The sequence below is a fragment of the Lichenostomus cassidix genome, chromosome 14 (assembly GCF_008360975.1).
Source record: "Lichenostomus cassidix isolate B80296 chromosome 14, HeHo_3.0, whole genome shotgun sequence".
Taxonomy (NCBI): Eukaryota; Metazoa; Chordata; class Aves; order Passeriformes; family Meliphagidae; genus Lichenostomus; species Lichenostomus cassidix.
Window position 1 is genome coordinate 9857209 of NC_139495.1, and position 19025 is coordinate 9876233.

Genomic DNA, 19025 nt, shown 5'->3' on the forward strand with positions numbered 1-19025 from the left:
AGACACATGGATGGCTGACATGCTAACTAAAGAAAAGTAATTACAGGGAGAAGTGTTTCAGTCTCACCTGGGCCAAATCTCTGCTAAATGGCATTGTCTGCCTTGCAGACAAACTGTCACACACAGAGCACCCTGAAAATATGTTGTTTTCCTGGAACTTGGGTACTAGAAATGTTTTTTTCAGTTAAAACTATTGGGTAAAACTTCCACTTGAACTACAACTAAACAAACACATGCAAATATGGCTCTATATTCACATACCAGGAACCACTAGAGAAAATAGATCAAATCAAAATATCACTGTATTCAGTTGGAAAGAATCCCTATTAGTCATGTGAGAATATCCTGCTTTTTTTCACGTCTAAATTTTTGGATGGTTGGTTGGTTTTTCTGAGGTGCAGAAAGTACAGGAAGGCAAAGTTAATACATCAAAAAAGTTTGTTCTAATGCATTGATATTTATTTTTTTATTAAGCAACTTTAGGGTTATTATGGTAGCGAGTGTTGTATGAATAGTTTTTCCTTGGTAGTAGATACAGAAGGAGCAATGGTGACTTGATGGGCTCAAGCTATTTGCATGTGAGGAAGGAGCATAGGCCATCTGAAACCCGCTGGCCTCACATTACAAGTACCATGGCCTGTAGAGGCTGCAACAACTAACTTAAAGGTGTTAGCTGCACAATGTGCACAATGCCTGAGCACTCTTTCAGATAGTTTAGAGGGCCCTCCTGAGGCTCCTTTTCTCCAGACTGAGGCCTCCAGCTGCCTCAGCTGTTGCTCATCGGTCTTGATGAGGAGCTCCATTGCTCGACTCTGGTCATGCACGTTGCAGCAGCTCTGTGTCCTTCTTGTCCCCAGGGTCCCTGAACTGGACACCGGACTGGAGGTACAGCCCCATTACCCCGTTTTCCCGCAGCCATCGTTAACCCTTTCGCTGTGGCCGCCCTCGCCCCGGCAGTGCCGCGGGTTCCTTGGCTGTCCCTCGGCCGCGTTTAGGACCGATCCGGGGAGCGGCCGCCACCGCAGCCCTGGGGCGGGCAGGTGGTCCCTCCATCGCTCGATTTCCGCTGGGAAAACGCCCTGCAAAGCGTAGGTGCCTCGCAGCGGCATTTTCCCCAGAGATGGGGGCGTTCGGGCGTCTGTCCCTGGAGCGCTGCCCCGGGAGGTGCCCGGCACCATGAAGGGGCTCCGGGCTGTGCCCCATGCCGTGAGGGGCTCTCCGGCAGGTGCCCGGCGCCGTGAGGGGCTCTCCGGGAGGTGCCCGGCGCCGTGAGGGGCTCTCCGGGAGGTGCTCCGGGCGGTACCCGGTGCCGTGAGGGACTCTCCGGGCGGTAGCCGGTGCCGTGAGGGTGGCTCTCCTGGAGGTGTCCCGTGCTGTAAGGGGCTCTCCGGGCGGTGCCCGGTGCCGTGGGGGCTCCGCGGGCTCGTTTCGGGTCCGTAACCGAGGGCAGCTCCCGGCCACGGGCTGGCTGCGAGCACAGCGAGCAGGAAGGGCGGTGGGCACACAGGTGGCTGTGGAGACCTGGCCAAAGGCACCTACCTTAGGTTAGGTAATAGCCTTCGGCTGTTAGGGCTAAACTGCAGTGTTACAATAATATTAACTTAATGCTATTTGTAATATTAAGACTAATAATATTAAGACTTTGGTAGTTTGTTAAATCTCAGGCTTTCTTGGCAATACTGGTGAGCAGCTCTCAGGTGTTCCCGGACAGGCTTCCCTGTTGTGTGACAGATGGTAATTTTTATTAAATTCGTTTGCCAAACTTAAATACAGTATCCATTAAAAAGGATGAACACTTTTCTGAGACTTACAGCTAGTGTGGGTCTCCTGTGTGTCATTAAACCAGTGTGTTTGCAGCCCATGTGCCAGATTTTCTTCAGTATTTTAAGATTATCTAGGACTGCGATGTGGTGGAAATTTCAGGAGGTTCTTTTTCTGCCTCTTTTGGGGGTGGTGTTTTGATTTTTTAGAAAAAGCTCGTCTGGGGTAAGATAGGGAAAAATGCTAACAAGATGTTGAGTCTTGTGTTCCATCCTGCACTTGCCAACCACTGCGTGAGGGAAATTAGTCAAGTGCACAGGACACTTATGTCATATTTTACCTTAAAGATTTGGCTGCAGTGTGCATTTAAGACCTAACTGCTATTCAGGCACTTAATTCCTAATTTAGAAGTTTCAATAAAAAGTGCCCCAAATCTGTGCTATACTGAAAACAGATGTTTGAAATTTCTTCAGCAAAAAACGCTTTAGATTTTTGATTGCAAATTTCTCTGTTCTTGGATCTATGAAATCATTACAATTCAAGAAAGCTCAGATTTGTAAATTCTTGAGTGTGCTCATAGACCTATGATAAGATATTTTTCTTCTTTTTTATTAATATAGTTTCTTCCCTAAGAGATAGGAAGATAAAACGCTAAAACCTGAGATTAAAATGCAAATTTACGTGTTTTGGAAAGTCTAAGTTAGACTCTGGTGCACTTGAACTAGTGTCATGATAAAGCAGAAATTCTCTCTGATTCCAATGTTGATGTTCCTACTGACTTTGGGTGTAAGTTTTATGCTTTTAAGGTTTTTTTTCAATAGGCATGTGAAATATGTTGGAAAATCTTATTTTATAAACAGTTAAGCATCAGACTGCTGTGGAAACTGGGCAATAGTAGTGATTGAAGAAAAGAATTGTCACAATATAGCAATTTTCTTGTAAATTCACAATGTTTTTATGTTCATGCCAAGCTATTAACTTTCCTGCTTCTATCCGTATTACTGATAGTAGAGGGCTTACATGGAGTGCATACTATGACCAGATGTGCTGTACTCTTAAATGAAAAATTAGAGTGAGTACCAGACTGAGTAGCTCAGCAGAGTAAAAATGGCAAACTCAGCAAGTAATTTTACACAATGAAATCTCTGAAGCAGTTTCAAAATTAGAAGATTCTGAAAAATGCTGTGGAGGCAGAAGAAGGCTTTCTCCATTACTGCTTTGAGTTGGTTCTCGGAAATCTGAGCTGCTGTATGAAATATGTAGGGTTTTGGTTTTTTTAATTCACTTTCAAACATGAACTGACTCTAAGTTTGGCTTTTGGTAGATCAGGGATTTTGACAGAGGGGCCCAGCGTACACTGTGGAGTATTTTATTAACTCTTTAGACTGGAATTGTTCTCTCTTACCTTCTTTAGTCATTGATATTTACAAAGTGCAGTGAGAAGTTGCTTTCCCTTTAACATTTGTAAACATTTCATGAATAGGGTTATGTGATGGAGACAGTAATTCTAGGAAAGAAGCCATAGTGCCACAAGCTTAGTGGGGGAGAGTAGTACCAGTGACAGGGATTGTTATCTAGATTTCTACTTGTAACTCTGGTTTGAAGTAAAGAGTAGCTCAGGCTAAACCAGAGGGCTTGCAGTAGGAGGAAGTAAAACTTCACCTGTCCACAACAGCTTCCCTTAGGAGGTGTTTCTATGCAGGCACTGTTGAATTTTGGCTGTGACTCCATGCTATGAGGGACCATCAATCCCATTACATGTGAAGACTAAACAGGGGCACAGACTGCCTGGGAAGTGTGGGAATAGCCCTGGGCCTGGAAGAGGGGTCAGTAGGTTTGGTGAACTCCAGAAGGCTTGTGTCTGATGTGTTGTACAAACCTGATTGGTACCAGACGGTTTTGTGGTTTTGTGCATTATTCACACACAATTTCATCCATTTGAGATTTGGGACTTTGGTTGTCGGGATGAGCTGCCTCCCATAAACTTGCTTGCTCCCAATAGGAACACCTTCCCTTTAGTTCCAAAGCTTTGGCTTTCATCCTTATGTGCTTCTTGGTTGATTAATCATCAAGGAATGATTGCTAGAGTGACTTTTACATTTATTTATTTATTTATTTATAACTCACTGCGTGGGATTGTTTGAGTATTTGCTCTGTTGTGATGACATATACCTAATTTCTTTTCCTTGCAGTTTTGTGGGTCTCCTAGTAGGTTAACCTCTCCCTCTCTTCTTTTGCAAAAAGGCTGAAATGCTGTTGGGGATGGGATCAGTGGTTATGTGTGTTTGTGTCTCCTTCTTACTCCAACCTCCCCCTCCCCTCTGCTGGCTGCCCTGCCAGAGCCCCTCCTCTGGCTGGAAGAGGGGAGTTGAAATAGTGAGCTCCTGCTTTGTGAAGGAAATTTCCTTTCAGTGCCTTGCTCAGAGGTGCCTTTGAGAGCAGAATTGATGTGGTTTTGTTAACTTCTGGTGTGAGGAGGTGATTTCAATGGCCACGGGTTTGCTCGCCATCGTTTTACTCTGTGCTGTTGTGGCAGGAGCTTCAGGGAGTAAGTAGAAGAAACTTTTTCCTGTACTAAGATTGATCTCTCTCAATGCAGAATGCTTCCGCTAAGGAATGTTCTCAGTAGCAAAACTTCAGAGATGCTGTGAATTATGTTACAACTTGTAGGTTTGTAGTAATTCTTGTAGCAGCTTTGTCCGGATTTTCAGTGTAGCATAGCAGTTTGCTTTACTGAGCTCTCTGGGTAGTACTGGGCAGGTGGGAGAGCATCCTACCTGGAGAGGAGGCAGTTAAATGGTGCATCTTCCTTCAGCATTCTAGGGAAAGCAACAGAAACAGTGAGATTGTGTCAGTCAATTTATTATTCTCATCTGAAAATAGTATGTTAGTATCATGTTCAACAATTGTACTCAGTTTGGTTTTTGGCAGATGAAGGATTCTGAAAAGTGTGAATAGATCATGAACTGGCAGTAGTTTGGTCCTTTGTTACTCTTGTCAGCTGAAGAGATTTAAGTGCATGCTGTTTCCAGAACCAAAATAAATGGTGGAAGAAAATTTAAAATTTAAAAAGAACAAAGCAAAGAGCAGAAACTCTAAATTTAGGCATCCTAACAAAGTTAACCAAGTGCCTGATTGTCCAGGCTGCTCAGCCTACCACACTATCAGTCTGTGATAAACATGTCTAACAGTTCTGAGCTCAGCATTCAGGGTACCACACATGCCTTCTGATGCTCCATAACAAATGAATCTTCTTGTCTTACCATATTTGCTTTAAGGGTCTTTAGTAACTTGTATATTTTTTATGTATAGATAGGTATATTTATAAAAATAAATAGTCGAGTGATAATTCTCATATATTACATGACCTGCCCTGTCTGTGCTTGAAGGCTTTCTCATTTTGTGGGTATTTCTAGCACTAGATCAAGTTAGCTTGAAAAGAACATGCTATTTGTACTTTTGAAAGTTGAAGTGTGAAGTTCCATTCTGTGAATGCAGTGAATTAATTCTGCAAAGTAAAAAGGAGCATTTGTTGGGAGGAGGTAGAAATGTGGGGTAAGACCTTTGAAGAAAAATACAATTCTGTTCTCCAGAAACTTAGATTTTTACTTGGGAATAAAAATTTATGTAAACTTGAGAGGAGAATAAAGAAACAAACACTTTCTTGTTTTTGTTCCAAATCCAGTGAATTCTCTTCTTTCCTCCTGCTAATAATTTTGACATTGGAAAAAAGGGATTAAGAGACGGGAAAATATGCTTCAAAGAAATAATATTAACGTGGATTTTTAAAAAAAAGCCCTGTAATTTGACAAGAGCATTTCCTTCAGGCATATGTAAAACATCCAAAAGCACAGACCCAGAATAAAGAGGCTTTCTTAACTTCTGTCTGCAGTGGGAGACAAAGCTGAGCAGCACAGGGGTGTTAGTTGGTACAACATAGAGTTTGGGGTGGTTATACTTATTATTGAATTTCTTGTGGGACTTTATTGCCATTATTGATAAATCTTTTTTCAAAGTAAGTTAGGGCTGAATGTTTTTAATACTAATTAAATTATGTAATACGTGATTGTGTTTCTAGCAATGCTTTCAGTAACTGCTGCATGTAATTCTGCCAGGTTTATTTTAAGCTCATTCAGCATTACAGCATTAGAAAGTCTTGCTGGTTCAATGTGCAAATGTGTGTGCACAGACTGAAGAGAAGGAAAGGAGGCTCTGTATGAGCAGCCCCAGCTGTTTCCCCTTTTACAGCCCATGTGAATCTAAAGCAATTCCATCTGTGTGGGGTTTATTCTGCATCCCCTTGAATTCGCTGCCCTCCCAGTCAAAGTCTGAATGAAAGTCATGTTGGAGAACAGGCTCTCCAGTGTTCAAGGACATCTTAACCAACTGCCTCCCATGAGTTGTGATGTTTAAGTGTTCCTTGACCTCCTTCCTGCTGTTGGAAAAGCTTTTCTTGGGCAGTAAAGCTTGCTCTTGTTCTTTCTTAAATGATGCTTAGGAATTCTTGAATGGCTGTGAACAATAAAAATCATAGCTATGTAGAAATTTTCCTGAATGGCAATAAAATTTAAAAACTACAGATATGAAGAAATGTGATGTATAAAATATGTACTTCTTTCTTGGATTCAGAACCTTGTTTTTAATTTGCTTGGTAATCCATGGTATTGCTGCATTTCCATGCCTGCAAAAATAAATAGACTAAGGTAGGTCATTCCTTGATGTATGTGCTTGTGAGGTAAAGATGTGTGGCAAGGGGCAAGAGCAAAGTCTTGTCCCTGTATACTTGGTAGAAAAACTCTCATGTATTTATTTATTTATTTGTTTTGAAGACCATGCTTTGATTTCAGTTATTTCACTGAAACTTAGAAGCAGCAAGTCTGTGCTAAGCTGCACACAAATTTTCAGTGCTTTTCTGTTCTGTTACCTGTCACTGCAGGGTCTTCTGAGAGTTTAAGTTATGGAGCTTCCTGTTTTGCAGACTGTGCAGGTGAGTAAAACAAGATTGTATTCAAGCTTTTTATATATTAAGGAAAGAGGAGTCGGAAGACTTCCCTCCCTTCTGGAGGGATGTTGTGTTCTGAGAAGAATGATACTTTTGTGTGAGTGATCAGCATTCATGGAAGTAGCAGAGAAGTTCCACTAAGGTTTGCCAGGCCCACACCTGCCTGAAGTTTGCATTCTGTGATCTCTGAAAAACTCCTAAACATTAGAGCTGAGCAAAGGACTAAGCCAGTGCAAGACTAAGCCCAGCCATGGGCATGAATAGCGTATCTGTTTCATCTTGCTGTTGTGAAGGTCCTGCTTTGCTGCTCTCTGAAAGGTGTCCAAAGAGCATCATGCTGTAAATGCATTACGTTCCTTTTCCACCCTTGTGAATTCCCTTCCTGCCTTGAAGGAAATTGTGAGGTTGTGTGCTTAGGAGAGAGGGGAGCTTCCCTACAGGAGCTATGGCCAGTGTGCAGGGTGCTTTCAGAAACCCAGCTCTTTCAATTGTGAATCCAAGTGGGAAGGGAACATTCTGAGTATCCAGCCCTTTCAGCTGATTTCAGTGGATGAAAGATTAAAAGGTAGAAAAAAATATATGGAGAAGGGGAAGCTTAACAGGCTTAAACCCTCTCCCTTGCTTTTTTGTTTGTTTGTTTCCTAGGACACAGTGCATCATACTTCCCCAAAAGAGCTAGATACAGCTACAGGTATTCAGCAGTCACCAACACATTCCTGCAGGGAAATATTTACAAAAGCAGTGGCATCTCTCTGGAGAGCACAGTGATCATTGAGGTGTTGGGGAATTGCCATATGGTTTTGAAAGTAAGTATTGTCATAATTGTGTGACTGATTGGGATGAGCTGACGTGGAGTCATATTTTAATTTGGGATTACTGCTATTTTTCAAAAATTTGTTTTTCTTGCAATTAAAAGCCAGTTCAATTCTGGATCTCATTATTAGAGCTGCAGTATTGCTTTGATGCACTACAACTTGAAATTAGGTATTTGCCAATTTTAAAGGGCAGATTAAGCAAATAATTGTTTTCTAAGTGGCACAACAGTTTCACTGTTTTTTCACATGAAGTGCAGAACTGGAGATAAAGCCAGTCCCTTCAAAGGGACATGGTTTATTTTAAAGCACTTTCATATCTGTAGCAGTAATTTTAAAACAGCAAGCATTTTAAAGAGAACTTGAGAAACTTGTATAATGTGCTGGATTGGTGCCATTCCTAGTCCAGTGTAAAATTCAGTCTTGTAACACTCTATTCATGTTGACAGGAGATCTGTCTCTCAGTGACAAGAGCAACAGAACAGTTTCACATTGCAGAGCTTCTCCTGGGTGAGCCCTGTGGTAGGCCAGGTGGAGAATTTCAGTGCTTTACAACTACAGGGGCAGCAGGGAAAATAAACTTTACAGCTGCCTGGGTTTTCCTTCAGGTTAACTGAGGGAATAATTAATTGATTTTGCTGGGGGGTTGACATGTGGGTGCTAAATACACATACACATGAGGCCAACAAAGAATAGGATAGTTATCCCTGTCCTAGCACCTGGATAAAAATTTGCTGGTCAGTGGTTTGACAGTGAAAGGAGTATAATAGAACTGTGCAAGATGTGTGTAATAGTGAGTGAAACTTCTTTGTAGAAGAAATTTCTGGAAACTGCCTCAGATATGCCACACGAAGGTGGGGCTAATGCAGTTCTGTTGCAACACTGAGCCTTTGTTTGTATTCTGTGACATTCTGTGTAGATATCCTGATGTGATAAAGTCCATAAATTTCTCTTGACAAATATATTGCCTATAATTTTTGCTCCTAGGTGCAAGATGTACAGATTAAGAAAAGTTTTGCATCCAGAGAGGAGTCTCTGAAGGAAATGGACAGTCTAAGGTAGAAAACCACCTGATCTGGTCTAGTTTTTGGAATTTTTTTAAGCTATGTGGCTTAGCAGCAGCTTGACTGGACATTACTCACTCTTTTTCACACTCTGTTTAGTTTCAGGGTTTCTTTCAATTTTTTTATTTTTTAAGCGAAGATCCAGATATGAGCACCATAAGCAAAATGAGAGGCATTTGGTCCAAACAGGTTTTTCTCCAATCTAATTTTCATCCCTTTGTATGTAAAACCATTTGGAGAGTCTAGCAGCAGGTATGGATCACAGCTCTCTGAGCTGCAGGTGTTACTTGTACAGACTTGAGTTTTGCAGTACATTTCACAAGTTCTTGGTTTGAAAGATTCTCATAACGCAGAACATAGTGTTTTTTTCTTCCAGGATATTTAAACTGCATTTATATGTCCACTGAAATTTTCTTTCTTTTGTATTTTTGGGTTCATTCATAACATATGTCACTGTGTCTCGCTGACTTGCCAAGGTATAGTCTTCAGTGTAGATAGCTATACAAAAAGATCTCCTCGAACTGTGGAGGTCTGGCATTTTCTCAGAGAGCTGATGCTTCTTGTCTCATCAAAAAAAATAGCAGTTTTGTTGTCTGATTAAGCTCAGCCTTGTAATCTTCCTCTTTGTCCTGCCACTTGGATTCTCAGCCTTTAAACAGCACTGAGAGCTGAGGTAATTGACTCAATTCAAAGGGTCAAAAAGAGCAAGCTTGGAGTAAATGCATAGCTTTTAATATTCATCAGGAAGAACTTTGTGTTTTCTCTATGGGCAGTGGTATCAGAGTTCAAATAGGTGTACAGGCACATCTTCTGTGCAGTTATTTGCAGGATTTTTGTAGCAGTAAGAGCAGTTGTGTGTTATTCTTAGCAGAGAAGCCAGAAAAGAGAGGTAGCAAAGAAAGCATTTAGTGAAGCTTGGCTATTCAACATAATTATTCACACAAGTGAACCTTATTAGCATTTGCCTCAGCCTATTGTGAATATACAGTAGTCTAGCTTGTCCTCTGAACATGCATGTAATTTCCACAGATAGTAGCAAAAGCAGGCAGAGTTGCCTAGGAGCTCAGAAATTCTTATCCTGTGTGCCCAGTCTCTTCTGGAAAGACTTTATCCAGATGCTAGTGTATTACAATTTTATCTCTTACTTTGTGACCTGATTGGTTAGATGAACAGTTAGTTGCTCAGTTAACGTGCAGATGAACTGTCTAGCTGTCTGAATGGGAGCTGACCACTGGGCTACTATAGAATTCTTCCTTTGGATGGTTTATTTTTTGCCATTTAGAGGGAAAATATATGATTTAAGTATGTTATTTTAGGAGAGAAAATCAATGTTAAAAAGTGATCTCTTGCAAAGATAGAAACCACTGTACTCTCAATCTGGGATAGAAAAAGCAATTAGGAAGTGTGCTGACAGCAGAGATGGAATAGGTTTGGGACAGAGCTCAAGTATGCACACCTAGCAGAGCAGAAAGATGTGGGTTAATTGGAAAGCAATTGTTCTTGTGTGCATCACAGCTGAAGAGGCATAATGCAGTTACTTTGCAATTCAGACAGGCCTACTGGTGCTAAAAGCACCCTGAATCATAAAATGGAATTTCTCTCTTAATTAAACAAGAATCATTGCCATTAAGTACATTTACTTGTAAATAATTTGCTTTTATTAAGTGTTACAGTTATGTGGAGGATGCTGTGATTATCTTGAGAGGATTTGTTTTTAGGGTTTTACAGGGTTTTTTTAAGGACTTCTTGGTTCAGGATGAATTTATGAAGAATAGAGGCTTGCTATAAAGAATGGAGATACACAATGAAACAGATCCATTGTGAAGCAGCAGCTCTATTGAGGATAATCTGAGTCTAATGTCGTAAAGTGACTTGCACTGTTTGAAGCAAGAAATGATAAAGGGTTTTATTGCAGGGAAATACTAGAACAGCATCCTCTTCATTTTTCTTTCCATGATGGGAAAGTTCTGAAGCTCTGTCCTGTGAGGAGTGAACAGACCTGGGCACTGAACATCAAGCGAGGCATTCTCAGTGTCCTGCAGACAGCACAACAATCCACTGCTGGTGCTGTTGTTGAGGAGGTGAGACTGTCAGTCATGCTCTGAGGTGCCCCTTCACTCCTGTACATGTTCAATCTATTCCACTTGTAAATAAATTAAGGTTTTTGCCACTTGATTCAGCAGACAGTGGCAGTCATCTGACTGCTGTTTGTAGTAAGTGTTCCAAAATTATTTATAATTCACATTCTTGTTGAGGCTTGGAATCCACTATTAGGTTACCCAAGTTCTAATGCCAGGGCTTTACCTGTTCTCTGGGAAAAATACAGTATTCATAATTCATGATTATTTGTTACTTTTGTCATTAATTTCAGGAGGCTTTAAGATCAGGCTTCTCAGAGCTCTTTGCAATTTTTTTAATGCTTAAGCTCAAGTTCTACTGTGTAACACTGAAACAATAGACCAGTGTACCCTGCTGTCACCTGTGTGTTTGTGTGAGTGCAGCTGACACACCTTAGGCCTGCAGTTCTCTTGTCTCTGGACTGACTTTCAGCATGATGTGCACTGCCTCATTCTCAGGCTACTGCTGCATTTCAGTGCTTAAAAAGATGCTCTGCAGTAAGCCTTGGGACACCCAAGCCATACATAATTGAACTTACTATGCCTAGTAATGCTCTTCTGAATTAATGCTTCCCTGCATGCCCACAATAATCTTAAATGAAAAAGCATATGTCTGTAAATTATCTCATTCAGAACAACACAATGAAATTAAACAGTCTCTAGCTACTATAAAGTTTGGCCAAGGTCTTTAAAATTACTTGCCTTTTCATGGTTTTTGTGGCAAAGCCAGTGTTTTGCAAGGAAGAATTTAGGTCTCTGTTGTTATTACAAAAAAAGTAATTATTTTTATTGTATGTGTGCATGTGTGATTCAACAGTGTATGTTTGTTACTAGGTGGATGTTCTGGGAATATGCCCAACCAGGTACGAACGAAAGGGTCCCATTCTTGTAAAGACAAGGGACTTAAACCTCTGCTCCCATCGCTCTTCTGGTTTGACTTCTGTGCAGTCTGTTGTCCTTCCTCATGTGTCGGTAAGTTTTGGAGAATGATGTTGACTCTTCCACAGGGCCTTTTGACTTATTTGAACACCATTTGATGCTGACAGTTAGCAGCAGTTGTTTTTCATCACTGAAAAACTAGGCTAAAATAAGGAGTGCATTAACCTCCACAGGCTGGGCAGTGTCAGAGGTGTAGACAAGAGACTTCCCACTACCCCAGAACTGGATTCCTCAGTGAAGGTGGGAGAGAAAGGATTGGGCAGGCTGACATAGGTCATCGAGAATCTTCCTGAAGTATCTGTTCTTCTCAGTCTGAGCAGCAGATCCTTTCCTCTCAGCTGGAATGTGCTCAGAGCATTAAGGATGGAGTCCTGGAGGAGGCCAAATGTACCGAGTCCAACCGTGTGACGCTGTTCTCTCACAAGGACGGTGGGGCAGAGACACAGACACAGTCTGCACTCAAGCTCTTGCAAGTGGAAACAAAGACGCCCTACAATAAAGGTAACTATGTTTTTGCAACAGCAAAATACCTTTATTTCCTAGAAAAATCTTGGGACTTCATCTTGCCTGTGAGAACTCTTTGCACCTGTTATTTGCACTTTTAACGTATTAAACTGCTTTGAAGTGGGTGTTTTTATAGCCTGGGCTCAGCTGTCCCTTCCCTGAGGGTTTGAGCCTGCCATGACAAAACTGGGTGGATCTCCAGAAGTGACTGTATGTAATGGCTAGCTCGTGTTTATCTACTTTACATACCTATTGCCCTTGTATGCAGAGCACCAGCCTTCCCAAGTCTGTGGACGATTCCTGTTTTTTATACAAATGGAGCCTAAAAAAGCGCAAGTCCTAATGGAACTAAGGACATGCCATGCCTAAAAACTGTTTTAATTTTCGCTCCTTTACTCTATGTTTTTTTCCTTAGGAAAATAATTTTACTGAAGTCAACAGGTGGCTTGCCTGAGGAAGGATTTTTAAAGTTGAGCTCTAAATGTTGAGAAGCTTTCTAAATGTTGAGAAGCCTTTTTTTTTCCTTTTTTTTTTTTGCCTACTTCTAAATAGTTCCTTGCTTGTTTTTTTTTTTTTTTTTAAAGGAAACACCAAATTTTCAGGACACTGTTTATAATTATGCCAAGATGATAGGATTCTTCCTCAGGAAGAGGTTCAGAGCCAAGCCATTTATTTTTCTTGGCACCTAGACCTCCTCTTGATTTTTTTGGGTGGTTGAAGTGTGGGACAAGTGATTAGATGACATTGGAAAAGGCGATGAATGTAAAGTTAGCAGGGCCATACTAAGAGACAAATGGATAGAATATAGGGCCTTTTTCATGTGTGTCTTTGTCTTGTTTCTGTGACTCTTTCGGGTCACACTTGTCTTTAGATCTTTATCCTGTTGTGTTCTTTAATTCAAGCTGACTGCAGGGATTCATATTCATCCCTTGGCTTTACTGAGACTAGAGAGACCCTTACAGGGAGGAAAAAAATGGCTCAGCAAGAAACTTTCCCATTGCACATAGGGTTTACTATAGCAAATGGCCAGCAGCCACCAGAGATCTGATTTTTCCTTTATGTTCCTTTTTCCAGTGGACTCTGAGGATCTTTATGAGACCAGCATTCTCTTTGAAAGGGAGGAAACCAAGAGGGAGGTCACTGGGGGAGAAGCGACTGAACTGGTGTGGAAACTTTGCTTAGCACACAGTGCGAGTTTTGAGGTAAGCTGTACCCATAGCCTCTGCTTCTTTGTGAGGCTCTTTGTGGGCTGAGAATTCTCCTCACAGATGAGAGGTGACTAGGAGAGCAACCATTTTGAAATACTGAAGCCTTCCTTTGTTTTGGACATTTTTAAATGTGGAATTAGAGAAGATGCTTTGAAGTGTAATTTTCTTATATAAACAGTAAATCACACTGAAGAGTTAAAATATAATGTAGTCCCTGAATATCATGCAAAAGCAATTTTGAACTGTATTCTAAACTAATCTAAAATAAAATGTCCCCTTTTTTTTTCTGTGAAAAAACAAAAACCTAAGCGTCTGGTTCGGGTTGTCACTGGCAGTTTTGATACTTCATTATAAAACACCATTTTTACAGCTTTAGTATGGGATACTACCCCTGGTAGTGCTGGTTTTTTCCATGTTTATTGGAGTTCTGCTGTTCTTACATTGCCTCATTCCCTCAAAACAGTTTCCACTTGAACCCTTTGCCTCTGGGTCTCGGCTGCTAGGTTCCTTGTACTTCTGATGAACTCTACTAATAACCATCATATTTACTGGGGATGCTACTTGGGTCCAGAGGGAATCTCTGCCTCCTAGACCATTTTCATTGGTGAATGCTGCTAAGATAGGGTGGAATCTTCTGGTCATGTGGAACAGGCAGTGGCTTAAATATTTTTTATGATGACAATCATTCTAGATGAGGATCACCTAGGTCCTGTATTTTTTGTTGATACAGGCAGCAGCTGAATCAGTAATTGTCGCTGTGTTTGAAATGACGATCCCTATCTCTGTGAAATTTGGAGGTTATCAAGAACATCTGTTATATGCAATAGAGAATAATCAACAACTGATGGTGCTTAATCACTGCTCACCTGGCATGAGCTGAGGGCAAAGAGAGGATACTTTGTATCCCATTATCCTTCAAATAGAGTGATTCTTGCTAGTAGTGAAGTTCCTACGTAGAACAATATGGGGAAAAAAGAGTAAATTTGAAAACAGAAGAACACATTCTTTAAGTCATTTTTGGCCAGGATATTGCTAGAAGACAAGTATGGTCTAATGGAGAAAGCACTAAACTGGGCATTGGTGCCTCCAGGAATTTGCCACTGATGTGTTTAGTCAGCTCATTCCTGATATATTCCCTGTCTTCTGATGTTCTTTTCTTGTTGGATTGGTTGTACTTTGGAGCAAGGTTATTTCCTGTGCAGAGGGGTTGAAATCTCCCCTGTAAATGCACATTGGTGCAAGTGATGTTAACAGACAGCTTCAGACCCAGCATAGAAGGCACTCACCTTGCTTTGTTTTGATTAAGCCCCATGTCAAAGAACAGAAGTTCTGCCTGTCTCCTCTCTGGGCTGGACACAGATAAGGGGAGATGGAATAGAGGCTTTATGGGGACTGGTGCAAAGTGCAGTGCTGAATTCCAGCTCTGCAGTGATATTGTGGGTGTGCTCACCTTTCTCTTAGCATCAGCTGTGATTAATGTGTGTGAGACTTCAGGAGAAGGCACAGGGTGGAGCAGGATCAGTCACAGCTGCTGAAGCCAGCACCTTCAGTCAGCTCTGATAAATTCCAGCCCCAGACCTTACTCCCAACCTGCTAAATGGTGATCATAGTCTGATCTGGTACCACAACCTGACAAACGCCTTGGCACTGGGCTGAGAGAAAGAAGGTGGCCTTTGTGGATGGTGGAATATTTGGGATAGGCTTCTGTCTCTGAGTTAGAAGCAGATCTGCCATCTCTTTTAGCTGCGTGCTATGGAGATTGGGGCTAAGGAAGGCTAAGAGTGCCATATAATAATGGTTGGTGCTAATATAGAATAAAAGCCTCTTTGGGTACAATAATGCTTAATTCCATGTGGTATTACAGCAGTAAGAAATGACATTTAGGCACAGACTAGAGGGCTACATACTGACTGGAAAATGTCGAAAAAATAAATTACTGCTGTGGACCTGAGAAACTTTCTCTAAATCCTACCTTCTATTGAGCGCTCTTAATTCAGTGTCTTTGAAAGAATGGCAGATGATTTTTCCCAGTAACAGTGGGATGTCACTTGTGCCTCCGAAGAGGCCTACTGGCTTCATGTGTGGGAAATCTGTTTTGTAAATCACTAGGACTAGCACAAGTGGCTGCTGTCTGTGCCACTGCCTAAAAGAGAGGTGAATTATTCATCATGTGCCCATCCCAGCACAGCGTTTGATTGGTTGTCAGCCATTTTCACTCTTTCAGGGTGTTCTTTCTGTGTGACAAGACATTTCAAAGAGAATCTTTATCATCCCTCATTTCAACCAATGAAATGCCCTTTGGGCCAGGAAAGAAGTTATGGGAATGCCCACAGCGTTGCTTGGGAGACAGCTGCGCTGTTATGCATGTATAGCTTGTTTGTCCCTTTATTGTTTGACTCTGAATGAGGTGAGATTATGCATTTCTTTCAGGACACAAAACCAAGAATAAATGGAAGGGAAAATCTCCAGCTCCAGGGAAAACAGTGAAGGGATGAGAAAATGGAGGTGGAGACTGTGTCATTTCCAAGGAAGCAAAGTTGTTGTTTAATTTTTTTAATGCTATTATGAGACAAGATTGAATTTCAATGTGGATGTAGATTAGCTAATGGACCATTAAGTGAACAAGCTGCATACTGACAAAGAATGGAAAAAGGGATGGAGAGAAGGGACCCTCTCTTGAGAGAGGCTGGAGAGAAGCCTGTCATACCACTTCTGCTGGGGCTGCATTTCCAGTGACTGGCTGGGTGTTGGCGCTTGGTCATTAGCTCTGGTGAATGTAGCTGTCTGGGCACTAAGCAGAGTGGGCAAGAGTATGTCAGATTTGCTTTGCTTTGCTCCTGGACCCCAGTTTCATCCAAAAAAGTTTATGTTCAGGACATGATCTTTCATTTTGGGTTGGTTTTTTTTTTCCTTGTAAGGCATTCTAATTGCTACCTTCTACCTAGTGTCTTTTTTTAAAGCATGGCAGATGGAAGGAAAAGCAAGCTTCCATGCAGAATAAAAGCTAGGCTTTCTTATGTTTCTTTTAGAGGTAGGAATGGCAGTCAAATTTGAATGTAGTTTGTTACTATGATACTACAAATAGAGGAATGTGCAATGACAGCTCAATTTCAGTGCAGCTGACCTTAAAAAATGAAAACAGCCCACCTGGTCAGACAGTTCCTTCTGAAGCTTTATTATTAAGAAAAAAAAAATAGCTGTTTCTCTGGGAAATTTTGCACAGAGTTATTAGATGGCAGCTTGTCTAGTCAGCAGGTGTGAAGCAGAATGAAGTCAATCTACAGTCTAGAATTATATCACCTGAAAGTACCGCAGTCTGGCAGTTTCATCTTGAACTGTGCTGCAGGCTCCAGCTGATGGGCCACCTGGGCTCAGCAGCAGCTGCACATGCAGCTCCTTGTGATGAGATCTGTGAAGGTCCCCAGCTCCCCACTCATATTGCCCAGAGTGGATTTACCTGCACATAGGGCCCCTGCTTTAGTATAAAACACAGTTCTCTGAATAAAATTACATTTTATGGTCTATTTTATAGACCATAAAATGTAATTTGTTTCACTAACTCCACAGTGTCCAGGTTAGTAATTTCTTTTTGAAACAGATCTTAACGATAATGATGGAATAGAAGGGAATACATGTGGATATATCTGAATTTTATCTATGGAATTATACATGTTAACAGAATTAATACATAGGTAGAAGAATAAATTTCAATTTGATGAAATTAATATAGCATGTCTAAACAGAATATAAGTCCCTAAAGAATAAAAACATAAACAGTGTCTACATTGGATCTGACAAATTATTCCCTCAGCCTATCAAACAACACAGTAAGAAATTACTCAGACTTCTTACTGAAAGACAGCTTCTTTTTACTGAAAATGTCTTGGCAGTCTTAAATGAAAATCAGATGTTGGCACTGGGTTATTCTATGTTTTCATTGTTTTTGGGAGTAACTCCTGGAAGGAAGGTCAGGAAGTCAAAATAGGTCTCTCCCCAAACCTTTGGAAATGTAACTTAGTGGAACTAGACTTTGTTTGTATGACTGTTACAAGAAGAAAAATGTTTTCTTTGAAATGATTTATGTAGTCCTATGTCTAAGCCTTTCACATCTGAGGTGAATAAAGGATTGAGGTGAATCTGACATGGATCATGATTGAAACTTACACATTATAAAGTTTGATTAAAAGGAACATACAATTTACTGTATTGAACATTCTGCTAATTTTTCAAGTAATGAGACCTCTCTTCTTTCTTGAACTTTGTATCAGGTCTCAGAGAAAAACACCCACATGCAATTTAGCCTTTAAAATACCATGTAAAATAGCTGCTGTTGTTGTATGTCGTCGTAATTCCTCTTAGTCAGGGAGAATAGTTCTTCTGCTTCTATGTTTCTAGCTAGTCCTGTGTTGCCTGCAGAGGTAAGGGCAGCTCTGCCTGGGCTTTTCCCAGTAAGATGGAATATTTTCACACAGCCCAAGGGTTCTCAAGTGAAACTTCAAGATGTGGCCAAACCTCAGTTAAATGATCTTTTGCATAAATCTAAGATTATATACACTTAGCTTGACTATTGTTTCGTTTGTGTCAGAGCTGTGTCAGCAGTACTGGTCATAAATCAGGATCTTGCTACACAAACTCAGAGAAGATTGTGACTTTCTATTCTGGACTGTAACCACAGCTTTGCATTTTAGTTTATTATTTGTATGTATGCCAGTGGTGTGCCTGGTGGTCACGGAGCACTGTTGTCTGAGGGACTGACTGACATCCAGAATCAAAGCCCTTCTCCATATATGTTGCAGTCTGGAGAGAAAAGCAAGTGAGGGAAGGAATGTAAGGACACAGGGAAGCAGAGAGGGTTTACTCTCAGGGTACATGGTGAATCAGTGGCAATGCCAGTATAACCTCATGTGCTCTGTTCTCTGAAGCTGGTTCTGCACAGCAGAAATGTTACAGCTGTGGTTGTGCACTTACAGACTGCAGACCTTTTCATGACTCTCGTGTTTGAGCTCCGACATCTTTCTCTTGAGGCCTTAACAGCACTATGGCAAAGATCTTCATTTAAGTGCAGAGACAACTGGTAAGGCTCCTTTAGTAATTGCATTCAGAAATACACAGTAAAGAAATGTTTTGTGAATATTTAAAATGGTTAAACATTTTAAATGTGTCCAAATGTTGGATTTAAATTTGGAGAATTTTAAAGGGCTAATTTGTATTGCAGAGGGGTGATATTGTATTGTGCAACAGAGCGATGATATTCTCTCCTCACTGAATGCATGTTATGTACAAAATAGACTTTTTTATGCCATGTGTATTCCCACAGACAGACTTCCTGTTTCAGAAGCAATGTGAATGGGAAACCTGAGTCATGGCTTGGATGAAAATCGTTTCTGCTGTTTTTAAACTTATACTGCCATTTGTTGTGAAAAAGCTCACCTGGATATGTACCTTCAGCACCCTTAGTAGTCATGGGGAGAGGAGACAGATGTTAGGCTGGGAGAATAAATGTGGTGGAGCTGCATCTTTCAGTAGCAGGTCGATCTCTGGGTGGTTTATATCAATTGTAGAATTGTGGCTTTAAAGATCAAGGCCTCTTTCCTCTGCAGTCACGAATAGTTATGATC

General features: G+C 41.0%; 1 protein-coding gene across 1 annotated transcript in view; it reads left to right on the forward strand.

Annotated features, from left to right (window-relative positions):
• Window positions 1-498: 498 nt before the first annotated feature.
• Window positions 499-19025, forward strand: part of APOLTP (apolipoprotein lipid transfer particle homolog) — a 76557-nt gene continuing 58030 nt past the window's right edge. Inside the window, exons 1-9 of the mRNA XM_085075327.1 lie at window positions 499-885; window positions 6698-6748; window positions 7409-7569; window positions 8563-8633; window positions 10555-10720; window positions 11591-11728; window positions 12007-12196; window positions 13274-13401; window positions 18378-18481. Coding sequence (XP_084931453.1) covers window positions 7558-7569; window positions 8563-8633; window positions 10555-10720; window positions 11591-11728; window positions 12007-12196; window positions 13274-13401; window positions 18378-18481 — 809 coding nt within the window. The 5' untranslated portion in view covers window positions 499-885; window positions 6698-6748; window positions 7409-7557. The remainder of the gene's footprint in view (window positions 886-6697; window positions 6749-7408; window positions 7570-8562; window positions 8634-10554; window positions 10721-11590; window positions 11729-12006; window positions 12197-13273; window positions 13402-18377; window positions 18482-19025) is intronic.